We start from the raw sequence: 27,189 nt of genomic DNA, 5'->3' as shown, positions 1-27,189 counted from the left end.
GCTTTACTATTAATATTGTTAAATCTTGCAAGTTTTGAAAGGTTGTGATGCCAGCATAGTCTCCAAGGCCAGAAATTACCAAGTTTAACTGCTAGGACCTAAAAGTACTGTATGCATTGTGTTTTGTGAGAAGGCAATTTCCTATGTTGGCCAAGACTCTTCTAGGTTTATTGTAATATGTTGATGTAATCTTGATGTGATTCATTGTCAGTGACAGAGGAAAGCCTCGAACCAGAAGCACAGAGATTGCAACAACGAAGAAAATTCCTGATCAATCATCCGCTCCCTAAAAGATGACTTCTATAAGGAACAACAACACGGTGGTTGTCTCCATGGATGCCATGTGGGGAAGGCGGTGAGGTCTTCTGCCCAAGGCCTCCCTCGAGTGCCTGTTCGTGTCACGACCTCCCCGTCGGCACCTCTGGGAGGCTGCCATGGGGTGGGGGCTACACCCCCCTGTAACCCTGGGAAGTCTGTTGGGGGGACAGACCCAGCCTGAGCCCCCGAGACGTCTGTCCTTCTACCCCGGGGTGAGGGGATGGGGTGCAGCCCTGGGCCCTGAGAGCCTGGCTGCCTGGCAACGGTGAGGCCTGGCCTGGACACCATGTTGAGGCCTGGCCTGGACACCATGTTGGGGTCTGGCCCAGCCACCATGTTGAGGCCTGGCCCTTCCATCACGGCACTCTCGTCCTCTGCGGTGGCGCCGGCCGCCCTCAGCCGCCTGCAGAGCCTGGGTGGGTGTGCGCAGGGCTTGGGGGGCTGCTGAGGTGCCTCCTGTCCCGGCACTGGGAGGGAGGGCTGGTCTCCCTAGGGACAATGTCCTCCCAGCCCGGGCTGGCAAAAGCAGGGGAAGTCCCAAACCCCGTGCTCTACATGTATTTTGTACTGTGGGGTTGTGTGGAGCCAGGGCTTAATAGAGAAAATGGGTATTATTTTGCCATAGCATTGGTTGCTGTTTTAACTGTCTGTCTAGGAAAATATGGCCAACATTATCCTGATGGCTGCAGTGGCCATCAACTGCCTTTTCCTGTTTACCTGCAGCCTGGTGTACTGGGGTTAACGTAGAAGACAGAAAATCTGAAGGGAAGAGTCACTGCAAATGTTTGGTGGGGAAGGGCCATGTGTAGGTCGTGTGTTTCTAAACAGGATGGCTGCCATGGTTATTGATGCATTTCCTCCATGTATTTTTGGTTTTATTATCACATATGGGGCCAGCTGGTTCCTCTGTGGGACTCCCAAGACTTTTTGGCAAGCCCGTATGTGAAGATGTCTAGGGTTTTTCCTCTTCAAGCCTTTCTACTACATCTTATTTCTGGAAACCTTGCTTAAAAAAGTGTTTTCATGGACAGCTGCAGTCTCTACCTGTAATACAAACCTCCTTGCTATCAACAGTACTGACATTGTAGGGCAGCGTTGAGAAAAATCCTCCTTCCACTACAAGTCTGGTGGCACATTAAGAAAGCAAAGACACTTTGCACGGAGGTTCAGGCACTGTGGCAGGTGGTGCGAGACAGATGCTTGTGGTCCCCTCGGCCTCTGAAGTGAGCATGTGGCACGGTATCTGAAGGAAAGAGATTTTAAATATACGCAAAACATAAATTCATTCCTTTCGGGTCTTGAGAGGTTAGAAGCCCTTGAATTGTCTTGACTATTAATTTTTTTCCCTGGGCCATATCAGACAAGAACCTGCTTATGGAGCTGTTGGGCCTTCTTGGAAGATAAATGTGACTTATAGAATCACATTTATCACAGTGTCTCTTGTAAGAAATACAGCCTGCTTTCAGGGTAGCTGGATGGATTTCAGAGATGCAAAACTGGAACAATTCAGCAATAAGCAACTTGGTGCGAAGGTCTTCATGAAGATGAAGCAATGACTAAAAGCAGAATAAATTTGCTTTAGAAGGAAAGATTAATCATCATGCAAGAGAAGGATTGCTTCAAGTACAAGCAAGGAAATTGCGCTACGAGTAATAAAGTTAGCCAGAGAAAAAGAACCGAATAGGCTAAATACCAGGAGATACATTTCAAACAAGTTTTTTCTGGCTCTAAAATACTCCTCTTTGAGAGGTAGGGGCAGACATGTATTAAGGCTGAGCAGTCTCGAGGGATGGATTCCACGCTGGGGGACACTGCCTCTGGTTATCATTTAAAATTTTCCAATTTCAGAACATTCAAAACTTTCCATCACTGTCAAATCTGTTTAACTGTAATGGAAAGTTATTCTTGTCTATCAAAACTGGTTTCTTATAAATAGGCAGGATTGGGCACAGCTTGTGGTTACAGATGTATATCACAAAATACGCACTCTGGAGGCTTCAGCTGTCAGACTGAAGACTGTATGGGACTAGGGCTGAGCTTCCCTGTTTGTTATCTTTGAGATTGGTTGCAGGGCATTATCTCAACAGCTTAGTTTCAAAGGCTGTACAATTATAATGTCCCTCAAAGACCTTATAACCTAGAGGTCAGAAAAAGGCATACACAGATGAGACAAATGGCTTGGGGTGACATAAGCTGTAGTATGAGACCTAAGATGATGTGGTAACACTTCACCAGTAAACGTCTGTGGTCTCAGGACTCTTCCCTCCTGGCCACTGTCAGGTTGCATTCCTTCCAGTGCCCAAAGGAGCCAGGGGGGTTGAGGAGGGATTTCAGGTGGGACAAAGCAGCTGCTGTAGTTTTTGAGAATGTGGTATGCAAGTAATGCTCTGCTGTGCTGGGAGGATGAACTGATGCTGTTCTGAAGCCAGAAGCTTGTGCCTGTGGCACTGAATAAGAGAGGCCAGGAGGGATGGAAAATGGATAGCTGACATTTTTTGCATATCACCTTGATTTTTATGCTACTTTTAAAAGGCTTAAAGGTTTGATTAGGAGAAGAGTTTTGGCAGTGAAGAGGGTGGGATAAAAGGCTGGCTGAATTTTGGAGCAGCATGTAGGAAAAAATAGCAAGACTTTTCTGAGGGATTTTTTTTTTAAATTAACCCCCCTGTATTTGGGAAACCTATACTTCACTAATATTAGCTTACACCTGGTGCTTAGTTTTAGTTTAATAACAGGCATATGAGGAAATTGAAAATATCTGAAAACTTTATCACAACTTTTTTTCTGAAGGAGATGTTTCATCTAGGAAATACAGATTTTGAGAGAGCAAATGTAAGAACAAGAGAGGAGAGAAAATCAGATAGGTAAAAAGAAATCAAGAAGGGGTCTGGAAGAGAGACGACCTAAAGTACTTGAAAAAACGACTTCACAAGCAGAATTTAAATTAGATTTTAACATGGATTTTCATCTATGCACAATGTGCCCTAAATTTTGTTATGTTTTTGAGGAAAATAGCTCATAGTTCTGTTGATTTTCAGATGGTAAAAAGACTGTTATTTCAGACTGCTGCTGTTAGAAAAAATTGTCTGGAATTACTACTAATTGGTGAAGCTGGGGCAAATTCTGTAAATTACACCACCTACTCTGCTGTTTGCTGCATATATGGGCTTGTTTTCTGACATCTCTCCTGCTGAGAGTTCACAGAAAATGCTGTACTGGAGGGTGATCATCATCAGGCCTGAAGATGGGCAGGTAGGGCAGAGGTAGCGGCTGCTCCTGGCCTTTGTTCCCACCAACTCCAGATAAAGATCCTAGTGAAATGAGAGAGCTGCTAGTTTTCAAACAAGTTAGTAGGTCAAATTAAAAACAAAGCTCTCATCTCAGCTGGCTCATTGCCTTGTCTTCACTACAAATTCACTTATGCTTGGATTAAGAATTTTCTTTTTTTTTTGCCCCCCATGAGGATTTAGTCTCTGTTACAAAATCAGGGTGTAAAAAAATTTCATGCCACCGTAACAGGTACAATAATCTTTTGGATGAATTCAAATCCTTGCAATTATTATTCCAGCTCAAGCTAAATTAAATTTAACAATACAAAGAGTAGCTTCTGGAGTAGCGTAAATCTCACTTCAGGCTTGATGAATCCGGATTAGTATTTTTGGTTGGAAAGAGACATAATTAAGCCATAACTGCTTGGAAAAATCCTAAAGATTAGCTGCACCCTGCTTAAAGGGAAATTATTTTGATCCGCAGCTTTTACTTCAGTTTAATAACCTCTATAAACTTCTCTGAATGACTCTTTTAAAAGATTAATTCTGCAGAATTTAAGTTGGAAGCATTTTGTGACTGAAAATTTTACCAGGTCCTGTGGACTTCGTATGCTACTTGTACGTCTGCCTTTTCTGTGCACCAGGAAGAGTGTGAAAGATGCTGACCTGCTTTAGAACAAGGCAAAACAGATTTAGCAAACAATTTAAAAATAAATCCTTCTCTTTCAGAATCATTATTGCAGAACAATAAAGCAATATTTGAAGCTTAAAAACTATAGATTTTCATTTTACTCTATTTTTAATTTAGAAAAACACTTGAAAAATGAAGACTCTGCATTCAGTGGGGAAATTGTGCGGCATCTTGAAGATACTATTGCTGCTATTAAGAAATTGGTAAGAAAAAATCTAATATTTAGTTTTAAGTACATGGGAAAGAGTTAGTTGGTAACCATGAAATCAATCTTTTATGTTTGCAATATTAGAAGCGTTCTCTTGTGTGAGTTATATTCTATCTTAAGAGAGACATAAGCAGTTTGGAGTGAAGTTGGTGGATGCTTGCATGCACTTTGCTGCCTGCAGAAGTTTGGCTATAATAGAACAAACCAACCTGACTAGCATAGATCACCCAGCTGATCCAAGCCTTAGCTCATCTGCTGGTGTTTTAATGGGACGACAGTAGATGCCATTTATACTAGGGACTAGTGAAATTTGAGGAGTGTCCAGACTTCTGTCGAAGTAAAAAGAGGAAGGGTCTTATGCTCAGCAGAGTAAATTGGGACTCGGGGTTGAAATTCTATCCTCAACGCTATTGTGTCTTCATAGTTTGCTTTTGGGCAAGAGGTGTAAGCTCTGAACTTACAGCGACTTAGTAGGAGCATCACAAAAATCACCTGAAGGCAGAGGTCTACTTGTGTAGAGCTTGTTACATCATAAGGGCCTTAAAGCCATCAGTGCAAGGGAGAAAAATAACGCTTCCCTCTCAGGGCTGCTGTGAGGATACACCCACTAATGTTAGTGCCTTCAGCAGATGGTACAGATTTCAGCAGGTAGGTGGTTTGCCCTATGACTAGGTTCAAAGGGATTTTTTCTTTGAATAATTTGTCTTTCCTTGAAACAATTGCATTGTGTGTAATAATAAGAGACCTTACAGCAATTATGAGCTGAGGATAGCTGTTCATAGGTAGCTAACTTTTGCTGTAAGACCTCTAAAGCCATTAAAGCCAGAATAGCTTAAAACAGAAGGTATTTAAAAAGTATCTCCATAATGTATTTGTCTAGGTAGGTGTAAATCTTGTAAACCTTTCCTTTCTCCTTCAGTAGGCCTCTAAATCATCTATTTCAGACCAGCTCTGCATTAGTCTATCAGATGAGTGTTTTATGTAACGTGCTGAAATCATAAAACTGTTTTCTTTTTCACTGCTTCAGCTAATTGAGGATGTAACTCACATGAAATTAAAACCTTTTACACATTTATTTTACACTTCTAAATATTTCATCTTCCCAAGGAAATGAGAGTAATTTATATGCATGCATATAGAATTTGCTCGGTAGACAGTAAAATTCAACAGTGTCTTTTCTTCCCACAGTGTCTCAGCTGGTGATTGTAACTGCTAGCAAAACTGTAGGAGAAAGATATGATTGGTTTTATGCTTAAGTTGTGATGTCAAAGTCAACATCCGTTTAAGAACTGATGCCTTTTCCCAGGCATCCAGGGTTTCATCAACCCACCTATAATTCCCAGTCATACAAATGTGGGGACTCAGGAAGGACTCTTCCCACAATCGGTTCAGTCTGTTTTCTCTTGCTTCTCCACCACTCTCAAAGTGACCATTCTCATACCATTAACTATGAACCAGAAGATGACTTTCTAGTGTGTCTCAAGGCCAGCTAGAGTCCCCCTTCTTTAGTATAGCTTCAGACCACAGGGAAATGGGGCTCTTATGTCCCTTAAATAGTACCCTCCATGCACAATGGCAGAAGCTGACAGCTAAGACCTTCCCTGCCAGCACAGCTTTTGTAGCAGAGATGTGGGTAACATCTTCCTGAAGATTGTTAACAGTCAGAAGCCAACAGTTCCTGGAGCTATACAGGTTTGGTCAGCTACCTGTAAAACAAGTTACTTGTTATTTTGAAGAGTGAAAGAAAGGAGGAAAGAAAGCAAGTATGAGCAAGAGCAATGATGTGTTTAGGCGTGGAAAATATCCAGTATCAACTAACTAAAAAAAAATATGAAATAATGGTTTTGTAAGAAAGAAGTGTTTTTTCATTTGTTGTTGTATTACTTGGTTCTCACTTCTGGATTTTTTAATTGTTAGGAAGAAATTCGAAGGCATACCCTTGAATGCCTAGAAGAGGAGACTATAAAAACCAGCAATCTTCGCTTCAGAGTGCAGAATTTTCCAAGAGAGATTATTGCAGAGATGACAGGTAGTACTGACTTTTCTGAGAAGAGTATTGAATTTTCTATGCATTTAAACAACTTGAAGTATTCTATAAAATAAATCTTACTGCTTTCAGTAATAACTTTTTAATGAAAGAAGACGGGTGTTTACTGATGTGCGATATTGTGAGGGATTATTCTCTCACATAAGAGTGTAAATAAGAGATATCTTCGCTGAAGACCATGCACAAGCACTAGAGAAATGACTGGAGAACTGCAGCATTCAGTTCTGATCCCAGCTGTGTCACAGCCTTTCTCTGATACTTGAGATGGAGCACTTGAGTGCTCCATGCCGCAAGTTCCCTCCTTGTGAAGTAGGGTTAATAATGCTTATCTGATGTGACATTACTTTTGGGTGGGGTTCATCTGACCAAATGCTTATCAACTGTCTCTTTTAGACAGTAAAGAGAAAGAAACACTTCTAGGCATGATTCATCTCACCCTAGAATAGATGTTTAAAGCAAGTCAGAAGAATCATGAACTTGAAGTGCCTTTTTCTGTCCACTAGCTATGAAGGGAGACTAAAGTATTAGATCAAATGTAGGTATCTAGATGAAAATAAAGCTTGAGCTCTATTTCTCTGTTTTTCTCAGGTATGGCTTCACTTTTAAGATGACCAATCTATATTCTGCTACCTTCTATTCTACAAACAATTCTATTCTGCAAACCTTCTATTTGCACTGTAGTCACAAAGCGAAGCGGTCAGGGAGTTGATCTAGATGAATGTTAGGATTTCTTCTTTTTGGGAGAAGTAAGGGAGTTGGAGTTCTTTATCTGGCGAACCGTGAGGCTGCGTGATTGTTAGTGGTGGCACAGCAGGAGGGATGGCGAGGTGGCAGGGTGGCCAGGGAGAGCAGGACTACTGCTTTTAGAGTACTATGGAGTTAAATCATACCTTTAGGTTCATCATGAAAAAGCAACCAGAGCTTTTCTTTTTTTTTTTTTTTTTCTTCCCAGCTAAGTTCTCTGTGTGTGGATTATTTATAGCCAGTTTCCTCCCTCACCTTCTCTCTGCTTATAGCACGTGGTTGCTATGCAGTTAGTTGGTTGTTTATACTAGCTGCTCCCATTCTCCACTGCCTAAGTGTTTTTGTGTGGGTAGATGTACACTAATGTGACTGTTATCTCAGAAGCTGAAAAGATGCTGTAGTATAACGCCCCTGCACAGAGGAACTTTATCCACAGTGCCTCTTCATGTAGGCTCTTCAGTTTCACACAGCGGTGGCTCTTCTGGGAGAAATGCTACTGAATTTCAAGCAAGGTGATCCTGCTCCTTGTCCCTGGCTGCCAGAGCTGGTTGCGCAGAAGATTTTTTTAGGGGAAAGGAGTAATTTTTATCAGTTCACTATATGTCTAGGGAATTTCTTAGACATGTAGTATGAAAAAGAGCAGTTGCTCTGTGAAAACACAGCAGGCTTCTTCTCATTGATAAATGCAGAAGAGTCAGGGAAAATGTGATAAGACTAAACTACTGAAATAAAGTCTGTGATTTCAGGGATGTTAATGTCTTAGAATCACAGCTATCCCTTACCAGGTGACAGTGCCAATATTAGTGAATTAAAGATTATGGATCAATCCCTTCATGCACTATCTTATATATAGCTTTTTATAATTAAGAGGCTTCCACATGTTTTGTATTTATTTTTTAGCTCTTGTTACTGCTGCACGTGAATCTAGTGCTGCTAAGATAAATCAGCTGCAGTCTGCATTGAAAAGGATTGCTGATGAAATTGAATTACTGGATGAGAAGCAAACCCTTTGTGAAAGGCAGAATGCTGCGCTGTGGTACGTATTCATTTGAACAAGGAAAACCATACCGGTGAGATGATTAAGGAGAACTGAAATGTTATCAAAACATGGTGAGTAGCGCTTGGCCCTCACCCCTGCAGCTAGCCGCAAGTGTTCCTAGGCAACTCTTCGCTGCAGCAGCAAGCCTGGTTTTTAAGATCTTGTTTCTTGAACAGCAGAGCCTGCCTGCTGCTGCCTGCCCTCTGATAAGCTAGCTTAGGGAAAACTGTCTGCAGCTTTGCTTCTCACACTGGCAGGGAGAGTTTTCTCTTTCACCAGTTAATGTTAAGGAACTACTACCAAAAAATCGTAGTTTTCAGTTAAAAAAAAAAAACAGTGGAAGGAACTCTGAATCAGTAACTGTGCTAGAGATCCATCTTCCTCTTCAAGAGTTACCCCAAGAGGATACAGAGACTTGGGAGATACTTATTTTCTGCCTGCCAGATTTCATGTTACGGTCACCTTCTACGGTGCTGCTAGAGCTGTTCAAAAATAAATCACAATGCATTTTCTTAGGGGAAGCCTGCTTTCTTCATTCTCTCAGTGCTTGCAAGCAGCCCTTCCATTTTTAATGAAACTTGTGGAAAATAATCATATCAGAAAAAGTAAAACTTTGAAAAAGTTGTAATACAAATAACTAAAAGCTGTTTCATTGGAATGCAAGGTTGTAGATGGTCTTCATCACAGGTGCTGGTGCATGTCATGCTTTATGGTATGTATAGTGCTATAGTAGACTGAGTTACCAACATACAGATAGGCAAATATCCATTTCAACAAACATCTGAACCAAGTCTTTGATCTGAATGAATGGTAAGAAACATAATTTTCATCTATTGCTTTTTTCCAGTGAGGAACAAGAATACTTGCGGACACAGTATAAAGAAAAAGTAGACTTGCTGAATGAAAGGATGGCAATGAAAGTTAACACAAATGTTCTCTTAATTGAGACTTGTGATAAAACAAGAGATACAGAAAGAGAAATAGTCAAGGCGAAGGCAGCATTAGCAGAATTGAAAGAAAAAATAGCTGAAAAAATGAATAAACTTGAGAAAGAGAAAGAAGAATGTGATAAACAGGTAAGGCTTTTGAAATGTACTTCACAGTTTTACAGATAGTTATATAGTGCCAAAAATGAAATTACCTTAGAAATTATTCCAGATGTTGTATTTTGCTTTCTCATATGGAGCTAACATATGTCTCCACAGCAGCACAAACCGAAAAGGGACTCTCTTAGCATAGGGTGCACACATACTGTTTTGACTTCCATATATATGTGCTTGTGTGTGTGTATATATATATATATATGCATACTCACACACACAAACATGCACACATCAAAATTGCACGGCATATGAAATTTGTTTTCTAGCAGCACATCTCAGAATGTGATGTCTGTATTGGTGCTTCTTACTGATTGTGGGACAAATAATCATATACTGGGAATTCAACTCCTCCAGGCAAACTGCTTAAAATAAAGGTACCTGTATTTTCCAGTAAGCTCTGAGATAAGGTTTTACTGTTTTTTATATTCTGCTCTACTTTCAGTTGTGTCTATTTGATAGCCTTTCTGATTAGTAACATAAAAACAGCTGACCTGATTAGAAGAAAACTTTCTAGTGGAAAATATGGTATAATCAGTTTCCTACGCTGAAATAAAATCACATGAAATTTTGACAGATCAGGTCCTAATCTGCATGTTATATTAATTAATTATTGTATCTTTTTCTTATAGAATTTGGTCATTTGGTACATAGTTGTGGCTTTTGCAGAAAACTATTTTCTTCCAGTGTAAATTTTGTGCTCATTTAATTTTGGAAGGCTTCAGATGTTTTAATATAAACTTTTAAACAATGCAGTATATTGCTCAATTAATGGTATTATTTTTAATGTAGAAGAGAGAAATGAAAAAAATCCTTGATACTCAGGAGACAAAAACTTCTAAGAAAAAGCATGAATTTGAAAACTTGAATATACAATTTTTGGACCTACAGCATTTGATAAGTCTGAATTCAACGGTAAGTTGTATATAAAATTGTTTTGGTTCAGTAGTGCAAAGTTCAAAATTCAATTTCATAGTTGGTCAAAGTGAGGGGAATTTATAGAGAAATGCAGTCGCTAGCTTTTAAGAAGAAAAATAAGCTTGCGTGATGTCTACTTGACTGACACTATTAACTGTTAGTTACTCGGGTATAAAGTCACTTTGAAAATAGAATATCCATATAGACTGTTTTTACCAGCTTAATGAAACAGTTGGCTACTGGGTGCTGCTCAATCTATTTATCAGGATATTCTTATGGGGAATACTTAAAGTCAGTGAGAGGATGACTTGGATCCCAGTCCAGCACATGCCTCTGGTGGAGCTAGTTGGAGGACTAGCTGAAAAAGAGAAATGATAATCAACAGATATTTAGTGGATGCAAACTATGACAGAGGAGGGAAAAATAGGAATAAATTTAGAAAAGAAGACTCTGTTCAGATATTATGGAAGGGTTTGTACAGGAAAAGTGTTGTAGAAATTAAAATAAGCAAGGAGACTATATTATGCTCAACTACCTGGGAATGCATTCAGCAGTGTAACTCCACACTGGTGGACATGACAATTTTAAGGAGGGTCAGGATCTGGAAAGTAAAAGCTAACAGGGCTAAAAGACAACCAGGCTTTCTCTGTCTGCCACCTATTTAATATTGGCTTCCAGTTCAACCCTGCCTACTCTAGAACTACTTTTCCCTTTTGGAGGGATAACTTATCAGAGAAAAGTAAGGAAAGATCAGTGTCTTCATCTTTCCTTTTATGATTTCTTGCAGAGTTAACTCAAACTATGTGCGTTCAGTTTAACATCTGCTGAGTTACCTCAGCAGTACTGAAAGCAACCGTACTGCAAAACTAATACTTCTGTAACGAGTTGAGCCAAATTGAGATGTAAAACATTGGTTTCTGCCCTAGGCTTGCCAACTTCTGTTAGAAGCACTGCTGTCTTCCCAGTAAAAGTTCTTCCTGTCTGAATGAGTATGATGTTAGTAAAATTTCCAGAATTGTACCTGAGTTAACTCTGCAGTGAGGTTCCCTTAAATGACAGAGTGCATAGGTTAATTTTTTAAAGTTTTCTTTTCATTACCAGCATGCATTGATTTTTTTTTTTTTAAACTCTTTCAGTGATTAAATACAATAAATACGGTCTTAACCACTACTCCCTCAGTATACTTTCTTTGCAGGCTGTAGTAATTTTGGTTGTGAAATCTCAGAGTGACTGGAAAATAGTAGTCTCCTGCAGATGTTATGAAATCTTAAAAAAAAGAAAAAAAAAAAAGAAAAAAAAAAAAGACCAGTGGCAGTAAAGGGATTCATTATCTGCTGTTTGGAAACTTCATATGTTTTGACATAGTCTGTTATATTTTTTTATAGGCTATATTTAATGAGGAAATTCTCATAGCAAAACTGAAAGAAGAAGGCAAGCAACTGGAAAAAAACCTGGAATTAAAAAAGACTGGCATGCTGGCACTCTCAGAAAAGAAGTAAGACTTATGAGACCATTTGATTTGATCTTTTTGCTAAAACTGCATCAGTGTTTTCCAAGGGAAATTTTCCCCAATATTTAAGAAGAATCAGGCAAATTCTATAAAGTATGTGAATTATGTAATGCGATTCTTTCTATTGGCTTTAGGGGGCATGCAGTAGAGACTTGAGGACAGCTGGAGTCAGTCTAAATTAGCTGTCAGGGAACAAACAGTGCCCTTTGGACTAGAGTTATACTGTTATTCTAACACTATGCATGGTAGGAAAGTCAGTCATTACTCCCTGCATATTGTCCTATCAGCTGGAATACTTACATTTGCTATGGCGCAGAGATTTCTTTTTCTGTATGTTACCTGAGATGCAAAGCGTCACAAATGACGTGAATAAGCAAAATAATCCAAATATAATTCTGTGGGCTTGTCTATGTTACACCCATGGAGCTCAATATGGAGATCCTCAATTTAGCATTATCCAGGCTAGCTCCATAGCTGCTTCTCTTCTGACTCTGCCATAGGCCGTCTGAAGGGTTATATGACCAAAGTGATGGGGAAAAAAATTGAGACTCTTCCCAGTGAGTCAAACTTCTTGTTTGAACCCATTTCCCTCTACAAACTGAGCTAAGAATCCCTGCAAAGAAGAAAATACGAGTTCTTGGAAACTTGGGTAAAATTATTGCTCTGAACTCTACTATTTTTCTTGATGGCAGAACTAATTCGTTAATGTCTTCATGAAATGAATGTTGCCATTAATTAACAATGTAATTACCGTAAAAAATGAGCTGCAGCCAGACATGGCCCTTGATCCTGTAGACAGTTATAAATTGCTTATCTTTACTCTCCTGAGTATTAACTTCAGTAGGAATATTCTTGCCAGGGAAGTTGACCATACTCATGTTTTGAGGGTCCAAACAGTTATGATAGCCACAGACCTGTGGGCTATGGGGAATTTCATAGCCTGAGTGTAACAGAAGCATTGTCTTTCTGTTCTTTTTGTGCTGTATTTTTACAGCTGCTCAGTGTTGTGAATGTCTGTCTTCATTTTAGAGTGTTTGTCCTTCATAACTCATTCTACTATTTGATGTAACAGATGAGTTAGGCAGTTGAATTAGAGAAAGGATCTAGTCAATGGTGTTTTTTTTTTTCTTCATAATGTTTGGCACATGCTCTCAAAGCCTGGTCAACATGGATTTCTGCTTCTATACTTGTTCGCTATGAAACTACTAGGATGCTGGGGCTTTCTCCTCCTCTTTTCTTTTCTTTTTGATATCCTCTCTTCCTCTGTATCAGATTTCTTTCTTCAAACACTTCTTTAGGTAGGCTCATGCTTCTTGCATGACTCCTGGTTTGTATAGAAGATAGAAAAAGGACGTGAGTATCCTTTGTTCTGACTGTATCCTGTAAAACATACAAATACACAATGTCCATCAGAAGCAAGAATGATCAATCTATGCTCAAATTTTCTCATTTTAACCTGTAGATCTGTTGCTGGTAGGACTTACCTATCTGAAAGCCTGTCTGCTTTCTCCTTGCGTACTATTTCTACCAGTTTGTCTATAGAAAATATTGCCTCTCCACACAAGCCTTCCTTGGCTTGTATTTTAAGACCTTGCAGTAGAAAGCCTACTAGTTCTGCATGTCCTTACCTTCTTTGCAGGTTTTATTCTCATCAGATATATCAGAGGGAAGTAATGAATAAGGATATCGGAATGGAATAGAGCTCAAATATATGCAGACATTCACATAGCTTACGTTCATGAAGGACCTGAGAATAAGAATGTATAATTTTTTTAATAGTTTTAAAAATAATTTTTTGTTAATATGTTTCTAAATATGTCTACATTGGCTTTGTTTAATAGAATTCAGCTTGATTCTGAGTTATTGCTTTTACAATCAAAAATTGCCCAAGAAAAGGAGGCTTTCGATAAGGAACTTGAAAAGGTAAGACAGGTATTTTTATTCTGGCTCAGAGTTTTTACTAGGCCTTGTCTTGTTTAAACACTCAATGAGAACAAGCCAGCACAAAGTGTAACATGTGAGGTGCTTTAGATGCTTTGATTTGTTTGTGTCTCTGTGCTTGATGAGTTCAAGCAGGGAAAAGGGGCACAAACATTTGCAGGACATGTGGTCTCTGCCTTCTACTCTAGTTGGGCTCTGGAGGTAGTACTGGAGATAGGGGCAAGATCTGCTCTTCAACTGAGACCATAGGATGGTGTTGAAAGATTTAAGGTGGGTGAGCTTGAGGGTGTGGTCTTGTGAGCCGGGATGCAAGGGAATAGAGGGTTATTAGCTTAGGATGTTGTTTTGGGAGGGAGTATATGTGCAATAAGAGAATGGGGCAGACAGATATATGTAGGAGGACTGTGGGGAGCTTTATTAACAAGGATGAGGTTGGCCTCCTGGTCTGGAAAGCTGTTTGAGCAGTTTTCATAGTCATTCTTTCTGACTTGCTCCATGCTTTTTTACATTATTATTAACTTTTATTGCATGTAGAGAAAAGATAACTAGTGGTGGCACTCCATCTGCTGAATGTGTGAAAGAACGCCAACTGCCTGAGATTGTTGTTGTTATGTAGACTACACACACCTATCAGGGAGTGGTTTCCTAGTTATGTTCCTAACCTCTCCTCCAGAGGTGTACATACTGAACAAGGTGGTGATCCATTAAAGACTCTGCCACACTGACATTAGGCAGCACTAGGTATAAGCCACATTCTCCCCATCCCATGGCCACCTCACCTGCTCTTCAACTGCATTCCTGCCGTCAAAAGCCAGGACCCCAATCATCGTCTTCCTATTTCTTTTTTCTCTTCCGTCTTCCTGCCCTTGCCTCTTTCAGCCAGGACCCATGGCTCCTACTTCCCTCACCTTGATATTGTGTGCCCACCACCCCAGTGTTCCTTCCCCATTCCTACTTTATCACTCTTTGTAGTTCACATATTGGAAGTCACTACCTCCAGCTGGAGCAAGGTACCATGTGCCTGGGACCAGCACACAGCTTGCAGGCTGTTTCAGAGTACTTGGTTTGAATGAGGCCATGGAAATGAAGATCCAGAACCATGATCCTGATGTGGTATCAGTGTATGTTAATTACGTACATGCTGTGAATCTTGATTCATTATAAAGTTCTCTGAGATTTTTTTGATGAAAGGCACTGTAACAGTATAGAATGTTATTATAAGGTAAAACAGAGAGAAATATTAACCAAACATCTGTGGTTCTTATTTCTAGACTAAGGAAGACCTACACAATGCTAAATGCCAGAATAAAAAACTTAAATTAGAGAATAAAGCTGTGCGCCAAAAGTATGAACAAGTACTGGAAGAAGAACAACACTGGGCTGTAAAAAGGGATGAGATGGTGGCAAAGTAAGTTTTACCTGTCAGCTTTTGAATACAGATATTTTTAAGTTCATGATTTTATGACTAAAGCTTTTCTTGCTACATAGTGAGTTCATGTTTCTGACAAAGTATCTAAGATTTCTTTTTTCTTTGGTAGGTTGGGGAAATTATCTGTTTTGTTGGATGAAAAGCTTGAACTTCTGGCAAATCATATGATGGAAAAGAAAAATCTAGAGAAGAAAATTGAAAATCTTGAAGACAGCCTACTGTATGTAATCTTTCAATATTGACAACAGTGAACGGTCTCAGTACCGTTTACTCAGGAGTTCAGCTGGTTTAATAGATTCTGAAATGTAACATTCAGTAGGGAAGTTAAATGGGTTTATAAACCATACTAGTAGGCTGGTATGAAACTTTGTAAAACAAAGAGATTAGCTGTCAGTTACCCTAAATTAATCTAGTTTCTTATCACCAAGCAATGAACATAGAAATAATGAAGGATATTGACGCAGTGCAGAATGTAAAACTTCACAAACAGTTGACTATGAACTCCATACTGTGGTACCAGGTCTTGGACCAAGCCACTACCCTTTTGTGGTGGTATCTGAGAAAATCTGCTTTTACTCAGATAAATGTAAGTAAGTACAGATTTGCCCTGTGCACAGAAGTCCTCTGAAGAAGAAATCTTTGGCTTGTGTAGTCTAAGCAGAACAGATGTCCTGTGCTCTATGCAGTGGGGTATGGCTGGGAGGAGCGTGGCCAAAGCAGTGCAGCTCTCTGTTAGCTTGTAGTTGGTGGAAGAGATGTGGGATTTTGGTGCCATAGGTAAAGGCAAGCCCGTGTGTGCTGACCCCAGATATCCTGCTTTGGACCCAGTTCACCTATTTGCTAGAGACTGAGAAGATCAAGGCCTTATGTTGTACACTAATAATCAAATTCTGTTACGTAAGAAGGGTAATCCTGGCAAAAGGGAGAGCTTTGCTTTTTCTCTCTGCTAGAGTTTCATCCTTTACAAGAGAAAGTAAAAAGGTTCAGCCAACTGATCTGACTTTCCTCAAACCTAGCAGAGCCAAATATTTGCACACGCTCTGTGTTTTGAATGACAGCAATCCTGCTGGTTCTGTCACAGTGCGGCACTGAAGGAAGGGGCTGTGCTCCTAGAGTCTTCCTGTTATCTAAATCCTCCTGAGGAAAGTTTTGTTAATATGGAGTTGCCCTACTTATGGATATAATTATAACTAAAAAGTAAGAAAATAATTGCTCACCTCCCTTTTCATACTGAATAAGAAAACATACAATATATGTATTCTGCTTTGTAGGAAACGAAGTACGTTTCTATCTTGATAGGATCAGTGTCTGCATTTTTCCTGACAAAGGAGATATTGTTGCCATGTAAATGTGGGATGCAAAAAAATAAGACCATGAGGTAGCCGCACACTGCTAAAAAGGAGATAGCTGTGCACTGCTAAAGCGGGGGAGATCTTATAATGAAGTGCAATGGAGTCTACAGTATAAAACTAAGTTAACAAGAAAATGAGGTGAAATAATCATCGCATAGTATCTTGATGCTAATTGGCTATCTACACTAATGATAGAAAAGGAAAGGGCTGTAAGAGCTGATTGACTGTGGGAGAAAGCTCTTAATTTCGGAGTTTTAAACTAGACTACATGGAACTGTGCAAAATGCATCGCAGCTCTGACATCTTAAAAAAACTGATTGAAAAATCCCCTTCTCTCAGTCCCTGTCCCCATACTTTCCTAGGTTTTTCTTTTATGTCTGTACATAATTATCTTGTTCTGTGAATTTTCACTGGGTTCACAACATCCCTCTATATCAAACCCAAAATAATTTAATTTCAGCGTACATCACACAGACCTCCCAGTCACTTTAACAGGGCCACCAAACTGGAAATCAAAATTAGGATCTTTTGTTAACTTTTATTTTCTCTAAAAGTAATATGCAATGTATTCAGAATCTCACCATTCACCTTACAAGATTGACTGATTTTTTTTTTTTTTTTTTAATGAGCAATTTCAAATTAAGTCTGTCAGATTTCATTCAAAGAGGGCAATCTTCAATTGATTAAACCCACTGAACTAAGAAACCCACCAAATTGACAATAGTGAATGTAGTTTTGGAAAGTATGGAATAGAAGGATAATTTTTCAGTGTTTTCTAACAATTATTTGCGACATATTCTGCTACTAGTAAAATATCTTGCAGTGCTGGCTTGATACATGTAGCTGTGCATTTAGAACAATAAAACCTTTGGAAGAAAGCCCCATAGTATGTCTTTGTAAATCCACATGGGGTTTGGAGTAGGTGCTTCCCACCACCCTTGTGTGTTGAAGGAGTGGAAATCACAGGTTTCATACTGCCAACCTTTTTATTGTATTGAAGTCGCCTAGAATGGGTTGAATACATATAAAGTTCATGCATTTTAATATTTACCACACATAATACACTAGAAAATACATACTAAGAAATTAAAATCAATTGATTTGTTCATCTGGCCAGAAGTTCTACTTCTGAAAATATTCTTTTCTAGTACTTGCTACTAGTATATTAGAGTAGTTGTTAATTTCTGAAATATCTGTTCTTGTGTTTTGCATTTGTTTATTGTTTCTGGCTTGAAAAAAAATACTCCTGGATTTGCCTTGGTTCCTGACAAGAGCCTCTTAATTTTAAACTGATGTTTCCAACCTAAGACACAACAATGTGTTAACACACAGCTATGGCTGAACACTATAATATGTATAGGTTTTTGAGATGTGACCCACAGGTACCATCTTGCCTCTCTCCAACTAGTGTAAGTGCTTAGCATGTTGGTTGGTGGGAAGGAAATTTTAAAAAACTGTAATAAAACTTTGACATAAAGTAATCACTCTCCAAAACGTCAGCATTATTTCTGAAAGTTTATCTTTTCCCCTCCCAGAAATATCAAGAAGAGCTATGCGGAAAAGCTGGCATCTCTAAAGCACGACTTGAAGACAGAAAATAAGACGAGGTAGGATAAACTAGAAAGTGTGCATTCTATCTTTAAAACAAACCAGCAAACTAATGAATTCCTGCATCTTGGTGCTGCTATTATATCAGAAATATAAAACCAAGGCCTTACAATGTAAATATTCAGTGATACAATGGCAAATAAAAGGGCCTCTCCTCAAGTATATTCATGGTTTCATTTGAATATTATTGCTATACTACCACATGGTAAGAACCACTGAACTTACTGTATAAGCAGCTTTTAATCATTATGACAGTAAATGTTCTACTTTATTTTATAAGCTATTTGGGATTTTCCCGGGATATGGACACTTATGTAAATTGTAAAACTGGGGGTTTTTTTGTTTGTTTATTTTAATTCATTTCAGTTAATGTTAATTGGTAGCTGATCCTGCACCTTTGAGGTCAATGAGAACTTTGTCATTGAATTCAATGAGAAAAAAGTGTCTCAGTCCCCTGCAGTATCAAGCACCCACTGCTCCAGCTAGGGAGTATGGGAGCTTTGTTGCTGAGCGCCTTTCAAAATCAGGTCATCAGACTGGTGGGGTCTGAGTTCCAGCTGTTACATAGATAAACCCTTTGCTGGGGTCAGTAAAAATGAGATATCCTTGCATTTTCAGGTATTTAATTTTCTTTCTTGGACTTATGTGTTTTTCATTAGTTTAGCAGTGTCTTCTGCTGAATCTGTCTTTTTAGGAAAACTTTGGAGAGAATTGTAAGGAGCATGTTACACAGAGGTCACAAAAAGATTGAGGGTTATTTTATCTATATTCAGAATATCTGCCATGAAGTAGTTTGTATCACCCTTCATATACACACATGTCTACCCACAGTGGTGTGAGGTACCTCAAGAAAAAGCCTTGAGCCAGATAAATCTAAGTGAATGTTTGTTGCTGGAGTTAGTCAGAGTGATGTAAAGCTTTCCTGCTAGTTTTGAATTTCTCAGCAACTGCCAGATTTTAAATGAAGCTCTTGGAAGTCTGCTCATACTGTTTGTCTAAAATCAGTTTTGTGTATCTGGTTCTTGAGGTGCTTTCATTCCACACCAATATGGAGATACCTTCTTTTCAGAGCCTTGAGACCTATGTACTCGATAGGGATTATTTTTTTTTTTTTCTTCCATGAATGCCTTTTTGTATGTGAGATCCCTGATGGGATTTTTACCTCCTCTTTATTATTGGCAAGAAAAAAAAGTGGATTCAGGACAGTGCTTAGGCCCCTGCAGTTGATAGGATACTCTCCAAAATAAACCCATTATCTGCTCAGCTATGTCTCTGCAGCTCTGACTTCTCATTTGATTATTCTGTCATGTAAGGTGCAAAGACATCTGGAGATTTCTTGGTTATCTAGTCCAGTCTGGTTCTGCCCTGAGTATTACATCATAATTTTGTCTTCAAAAAATAATCATGCTCAATCCAAAAAGCCATTGTTTCTTCCCCCCCCCACCTTACTCTCATTAAGATGTCATTCTAAAATCTTATTCTTTTGATGACTAAGAATATTTTTTTCTGACTTCCAGTCTGCATTTTCACATAGACAACTATTGCCTTTTTGGTTTTGTATCAGTGTTGTCTTTTATCCTTTTCGTAGTTTACAAACCCTAGGGTTTTATGAACATAAAATCCTGTCCCTTCCAAGCTTCCAAATTTGCTAAGCTAAATTAACCAAATTATTTGGTCCAGACTTACACTAACTAATTTTAGGCACATAATAGAAGCACTTAAGTGAGACTAGTCACCTTAAGACCCCTCCTCCAGCTTCAGTACAGTTTTTTTATGTCTTTCCATGCATCTCTCCTAGATTTTGTCAGGAGCCCAGACTTCTATCCAAACCACTTTAATTGTAGTTCTGAATTTACAGCAGATACGTTTGAGTCTTCCAATTGCTTAAATTAGGCTTGCAGTGCCTCTGATAATGTTGTCTCCCTTCTCTGTTTTTCTCCCAATTTCAATTTATTTCTGCTTATGTGTCTGTCACTAGACTAATGCTTCAGTGGAAGCTACTGTACTTAACAAAGCAGAGAAAACTCTTTTTCTCAGAGGAGGAGAATATAAACAGAAAAGTTAATGAAAGAATAGAGGCTGGCAAAAAAAGGCATGCTGAACTACTTCTGCAGGTATGTTAAACAGCAGGTATTATAAGCCATTACATCCAGCGTTACGATACGTTCATGCTGTACATAATCAGAGTAAACTCATACCTAAGTAAGTAACCTCCAAGAGCCAATTCTTTGTAAGCTATTAAACATGATATCAGGTCTAAAGCTCTTCAGTATCTAAAGATCTAAATATCTCCGTTCTTGGAGATATTCAAAAGCCATTTGGACACAGTCCTGGGTGACTTGCTCTAAGTGGCGCTGCTTGAGCAGGGGTTTGGACAAGATGACCTCCAGAGGTCCCTTCCAACCTCAACCATTCTGTGATCCTGTGATCTGACCTTAACTCCTATTAATGATTTTAAAACAATTATTTATCTTAGCAGGTGTTGTGTTTTAAATGCAGATTGCTCTCATTTTGCTCTAATTGCTTATTTCTGAGTGGTCCAGGTAGACACTATCTATTTCAGAAATCACTGACCATTTTGCTTTCCTTTATGAGATTGAAGACCTTGAGAAAGAACTTTTTCAGTCTGACAACCAAGTCAAATCCCTGAGTGAAGAAGCAAGTAAGAGGGAAAATGACTACAGGAATTATAATGAAGATTTTACTAACAAAATAAAATGTCTGGAGGTAAGTTTTATTGTTCTTTTCATGAACCTTGGGAAGATTTCTGATGGATGAAGTGGTAGTGTGTGTTTGCACCTCATTGCAGCTCTGCTCATTGGAGCTATGCTCAAATGTGACCCATCTGTCAGTAATTGTTTCAAGAAAATTCTTTACTTTTCAAGTTGGTGTTTGGTTTTTTTTTTTTTTTTTTTTAATAGTCAAAAGCACTTAAGACCCTCAGATTGAGATGCTGGAATCAGTACACAACCATATATGTATATGTACATTTAAATATTCATGTACATATGGACATCTATGTCAAAAGAATGCAAGAAGGTGTTTCTCAGAAGGGATGCCTCCCATTTTAAAATAAAAATATGTGCAGGACCAGATTCAGTCCTGAGATGCATCCAGTTTAGCTTTGTAGTGAGCCACCCAATGTGTAACCTGTTAATGTAGAATTTGTTACATAATTTTTGGGTAAACACGTCCACATTCATGGAAATATGACAGCTTGATTTTAGACACTGGTCAAAGTCTCCTCCGAATTATTGTTGTTGTAAATCTATTGGAGTGACTGATGGTGTGCAAGACATAACTCAAGGCTACTTAGTGTCAGTGTTCTTTAAAACACTGATGAGCTTTCTTCCCCAAAGAACGTAGGACACTGAAATGCTGAATATGAACTATGTAGAGCTTTCAAAGATTTCAAGCGCTTCTCCAGTCTTTGGTATATAGCATATGCTCTATCCCCAGGGAAACTATCTGACTCTTGGTCAACAGCCTGATTTGAGATAGATCAGATGCCAGGAGTGTAGGAAATACCCTCTTTGTATGTGTGACCTTAGAAAGGTAGATTTACAGAAGGCCTTGAGGATCTTTCTTGTTTTGCTGGTGGAGAGGTTATGCTCCCATATCATGCAATACAGTTATGGTCATGTAACAGCTCAAGCTTCCCTAAAAATCAGGGCTGAGACTGCCACTGCTAAGTAAACAGTTGTGCTGGATTCGTTCTCATGTTCTTTCTGGCAGTTGAGCTATGCATAATATACAAAAGAGATGCTAAATATACCTTGACACTCTTTCTGCCTTTTCTTTAATATGATCCATTCTAAAAGAGTTTTTCCCTCATTTAATATAGTACTGATGAAACTGTTATCAGATGGTTGCCCTTTCCTTTCTGGCCTGGACAGAGGCAGGTTGAAAAACTAACTGTAACTGTTTATTTTCATTCAGTGACGCACTCTAACATTTTCTCCTTTTTTAACTGTTTTCCCGCTTTGCTTTCATGTCCTACCATTTCGATGAAACAACTGAAGCTGCTTTTTTTTCTCCCTCATTTTGCTTTTGGAGCTTTCAGCATTTTGTGGCACTTGCTCTCCACTATTTTAATCTGCAAAATGATTCTGTCTGAATGCTGTCTCATGGAGGTGGTCGGTGTAAGGGGAATGAGTTCCTTTGTAAGAATCATGTCAAATCAGGTTCATCCTGCTCTGGAGCATCATGATGATGTATGTTATCAAAGTAGTCCATAGAAGTGAGACTCAGATCACCTTTCTTTCTCTGCCTTCCTCACATACATGTATCTGCCAAGGGAGCCATTTCATCTGTTCCCCTCCATATTTTCCAGTTTTTTAATTCCTTTTACCCATCCTTCTGCTACAGTCCTTACAAAAATACAGCTCATGAGCATATCCAAACATCTATACTTTGAGGTTTTCTGATATTTCTAGTCTTTGATCACAGAAGTGGATATGACTTACCTGACTTCAGAGTCTCAGAGGGAACAAAACCATGTAGTGCAGCATTTGACGTTAATGTCCTGTAAAGAAGCGAGTTCAGAGTCCTGGTGTTACTTCGCACCCTGGGCCCAGTTTCATTTCTTTGTATGGCTTTATTTCCTGGGTATAATCTTGTCTCTCTCTTAACATTGTTCTTCAAGTCTCCCAGTCTATATAGGTTGTTCCTGTTCTCCCTTTCTGTGTTTTTACTTATTGCAGCAAAAGAGAATAGATGTATTTTTCCACTGAAAAGTCATTTAATTCATGACTTGTGTTCCTTTGGCCCTAACCAAGATGAGATTCCACTGTGCTGAGATGCACATATATCGAATTAGACTTTTTTATTTTTTTGCTTTAAAACCTAAGGTCGGATTTTTTTAAAGCTAAGGAATGAGACAGAGAAAGATTAAAATGTCCAGATTTGTAATGGTATTTAGGTGATGATCTGCTTAGTCTTTAAGAGCTAGTAGTAGTTCTTCCCCATGCTGATGTAACAGAGTGCAAAGATTCCCAGGCTGATAAGTCTGTGCAGCCCTGTTATAGGGGAATGTACAGCTCAGATCCGGGAGCATTGTAGTTACATTTGTATTAAATATTAGTATGATTGAAAATAATATGCTTGTGACTGGGCATGGAGCAACAACATGAGACAGGTCAAACCACAGAATGACATGCTGATAGGAAAGGATATGCAGAATAACGTGAAAGCACTCCATATTTCTGGTAAGACAAAGAAATACTTAAGTTTGTTTTGCTTCACTGATGGGTAAGCAGAATCAAATGCCTAGTATACTAGTGCCAGCATCAGAAAAGTAACATCTCAGGCAAGGATAGGGAAGGAACCAGTTAGCAAGCATACCTACAGAATTCAGATGCCTTCCGATCATCTGTGTCTAATGAAATTCACCTTCAGGTAGTTAAGTGGCTGAACCCATTTCAGAGCTGTTCAAGATTATATTTAAGTGCACGTCAAGAATAGGTGAGTGAAGCTCAAATCATCTTCGGTTCCCAAAATAGCTGTACTGGGTAAGACACAAAGTTGGTCCTACCAGGATCCTGTCTTCCGCAGTGATCAATAGTCCTGCTTGGGGAAGTAATGGAAGAACAGTCAAATGTAGAATGAACCTTCTTCTGTATAATCTTCATGACGAATGAAGTGTCAGGAACTTCTCTGGATGGAGATGGTATCTGCATTTAATAGCTTTTGATGGAATTTTATGCTATGCTGGATCTTCAGTGCAATATTCTTCTAACACTGATTGATTCTTTTAGCTCAGATGTATATTTATCCTCCATAACAACCTATAACTTATAATTTATTTAGTAAGAACAAGAATTTTCTTTTGTTTTAAACCTGCTGTCTCAAAAGTTTATTGATATCTTGCAGTTCTTGTGTTATGTGAAACAGTGAATAACTGTTGTCTTCTCATCTTCTCCATCAAAGGTGTATGATTTTTACACACCTTTATTTTATGTCCCTTCAGTTGTCTCTTTTCCAGGCTGAAGAATCCCAGATACAAAAACAGTTGGAAAAATCATCCTAGGTAATAGTTACCCATGCTTTACTGACAAAATCAAACAATGGTCCCCGTTAATTTGCGGGAGGTCTGCTCTCATATTGGAATTGATCGTTTTTTTCCTTAATGACTCAGGTGATAGGATAGAGCGAATGCTTATCGGATTTGCAGATGACAAACACGGTAAGAGTGGGAGCACCCTCTGCAGGGCAGAACTAGAATTCAGAATTATTTTAGCAAGTTGGAGAAGTAATTTGGGGGGAAAAAGGTCATAATAAAAAAAAACAAACGTATTTTTGCATTTAGGTAGAAACAGTTTTCTGTACAAATCCATCATGAGGGAGAGATTTAGGCAGTGATAAATAGAACTGAAGCTGAAAAATTGAACATAAGTCAACAAAGATCTGTAGTAATGAACAAGGCAGCTGTCAAACCAGCCTGTAGAAAAAGGCGGATACCCTGGCAAGGCTTATGATGTATCTTCTCTACTCTAGCTGGTTTTGGTAGAACGCAGCTGAAGTACAGTGTCTGGTATTGATCACCTCATTTAAAGGAGAATGTAGATTATTTTGAGATCCAAGAGAGGAGTTCAGTAAAGATGATCAAAAAAAGGTCGAATCTTTTCCATTTAAAATAGGCAAATCCAAGAGAAAGCATGGTAGTAATTACCAAATAAATAAAAACTCAAAGCAAGATGATAGGCTTTTCTCCTTGTCCACTTGTTTAGACAAATAACAGGGAACATAATAGATTTATCTTAAGAAAAAGTTAGGCCCTAAGAAAGCATTGACAGCACAAATAGTAAAACCCTGGAATCAGTTGTCTGAGACATGGTATCTCTACCACTAGGGTTTTTAAGGACAAATCAAACATCTGTCATGGGTACTTAGGTCTAATTGATTCTGCTGTAGAGCAGAGAGACGGACTAAGATGACCTCTTGGGATCACTTCCAGTATTCTTTTGTCTGTTTTTTTTTTCCTCTGGATATGTTGAATTATTAATGTATTAAATGCTGCTCAGACAGATTATTGATTAATATTTAGTTTCATTAAAGAATGACATCAAAACTGCAACTGAAAATCTACTTAAAAAAGAACAAGAATTAAACATAAGCAGACTAACCTTGGAAGAAACCCAGAGAGAAGCAGAAGAGAAGTATAGAAAATATGAAGAACTGAGGAAATCATTTTTAGGTAAGTGTTAAGTAGCTCCTCTACATAGTGGGGCTTTCTCCTGCTGTTTCCAAAAGCAGCGTGCTATAGCCCTTCGTCTGCCTATGGCTCAGATGAGCTATGAAACACGTATAAATTGAGCTCTTTGTAACAACTGGAATCTGTAGACATGGCCATAACACAAATATAAAGCATTTTTAAAAAAAATGCCAGACCAGATAAACAGATCACTTACTGATAGAACCTAGTTTTATTTATAACAGCTTAACTCTAATATTCAGTCATCACACTGTCTAAAAACCCTTTCTCTGCTTTGTAGACAAGAAAGATGAAGAGGTACGAGTCAAAAGAGCCATTCAGCAGTCAATCAAAACTACTGGGAAGCTCAAGGAGGACACGGTAATAACTTAAAACCTGGCTGTACTACTTCTGCAAAGTTTCACCACCAGCTTTGTTTCCTCCCAGTAGAGACCAGGCACCCATGGAGACTGGGACTGGGGCATACAGGCTGGGGCTGGGGACATACCTTCCTCTCTGCTGCTGCGTTCCCATCTGGGGGATGCCTCAGCTCAGCCTGTAACCCAGCATTTATATCAAGCTGTCCCTGTGCTTGATTTTGTATTCCTTAGGCACAGGAGCAAGTCAAAAAGAAGCTGGTGAACTAAGGGCATTTGTGAACCTGCTTCTATTCAGATGCTTGCTACTGCTAGGGCAGGAATTTCTGCCACCTCAGTAACTCATATTGGAAAAGTCTTTCTGTATCCTTGCCTCTTTACCTATATTTCTCATTTCTGACTTCAGGCATTCAATCAGCACCAGCGTGAGGAGGGAGAAACTTGTATAGCTGGGAGAGTAGTTGCAGTGGCTCAAAACGTCTGAGGCATGGGGCATCTGCTGCTCCCAGCCAGTCTCCCTGCAGAGCTTGCACAGTGACTCTGCCTGACAGCCGCCTGCTCCAGCTGATGAGCCTGAGTATGGTAGCCACAGTGCATGTCAGACCTGCTGTGCCCGCACTAGCCATTTCTATGGTGCATACACAACCAGTCCCAGTTATGTACTGGGGACATTCACTTAGGGCTGCTGGGCGTCAGGCAGCCTGGCCAGAGCTTGCTTCAGCTGGGCTGTACATCCCGGGCGAACAATCAGATTGCTTTTGCTTTCTGTTTCTCTGCCAGAACAAAACTTTTGGGTGGAAGAGGAGCACAGTCACACCTTCTGCTGCTAATAGGAAGAATTAAAGTGTCTTTAGTTACTGAGAAGCATAAGACAAGCTCAGTAAACTACATGAAGGGCTCTGTTACGAGGCCGATCAGATTGTGCCCCAGTGGCCTGGTAATGGGCAAATCTCTCTGATGAGCTCCACAGAAGCCACGTCAACACAGAAATTGTCTCTGTTCAGAAAAGGGAGATGTGTTTCTCGAACCTATTAGAATAGGAATAGCACAACAAAACAGTTGTGTACACCTGAGCCTCCAGTGACAGGAGAGTGATGCCCCTGTCCTTGGGTGACCATGCAGCAGGAAGGTCACTTCATGTCACAGCTGGTTCCTTTCTTGTGGACCATAAGCAATCGCTTCCCACTCTGTATCCCTTCCTCCTTGTTGGTAAGAGGGGATAAATACCTGTCTCAGATAATACTTTGAAATTTTTAAATGGAAGCTGCCACATAACAAAACCTCCTTTCACTTTATTTAATTATAAAAATCCTATCTAAAGATCAGTTAGCAGTGAAGAGTTTATCATTAACAGCTGGAGCTGAGGAAAGAATTGAGGATCAAGCGTGATGCTGCAGTTGGCCAGTTGAAAAACCATACAGAGAGTATGAAGCTGCTAGAACGAGA

The 27,189-nt window shown here is 39.3% G+C and overlaps 1 protein-coding gene across 1 annotated transcript; it reads left to right on the top strand.

Annotated features, from left to right (window-relative positions):
• Positions 1-604: 604 nt before the first annotated feature.
• On the top strand, positions 605-26,013 carry LOC104260916 (coiled-coil domain-containing protein 175). The gene is made up of 16 exons (XM_059819479.1): positions 605-734; positions 4,396-4,481; positions 6,404-6,515; positions 8,178-8,313; positions 9,164-9,305; positions 10,209-10,331; positions 11,720-11,829; positions 13,686-13,767; positions 15,057-15,193; positions 15,324-15,434; positions 18,102-18,173; positions 20,153-20,288; positions 20,770-20,836; positions 24,311-24,358; positions 25,668-25,747; positions 25,978-26,013. Exons 1-16 carry the CDS (start codon positions 605-607, stop codon positions 26,011-26,013), a joined length of 1,608 nt encoding a protein of 535 aa, XP_059675462.1.
• The last annotated feature ends 1,176 nt before the right edge of the window (positions 26,014-27,189 follow it).

Source organism: Gavia stellata, chromosome 7 (genome assembly GCF_030936135.1).
Source record: "Gavia stellata isolate bGavSte3 chromosome 7, bGavSte3.hap2, whole genome shotgun sequence".
NCBI classification, from domain to species: Eukaryota; Metazoa; Chordata; class Aves; order Gaviiformes; family Gaviidae; genus Gavia; species Gavia stellata.
This window is presented reverse-complemented; position numbering and strand designations above follow the sequence as displayed.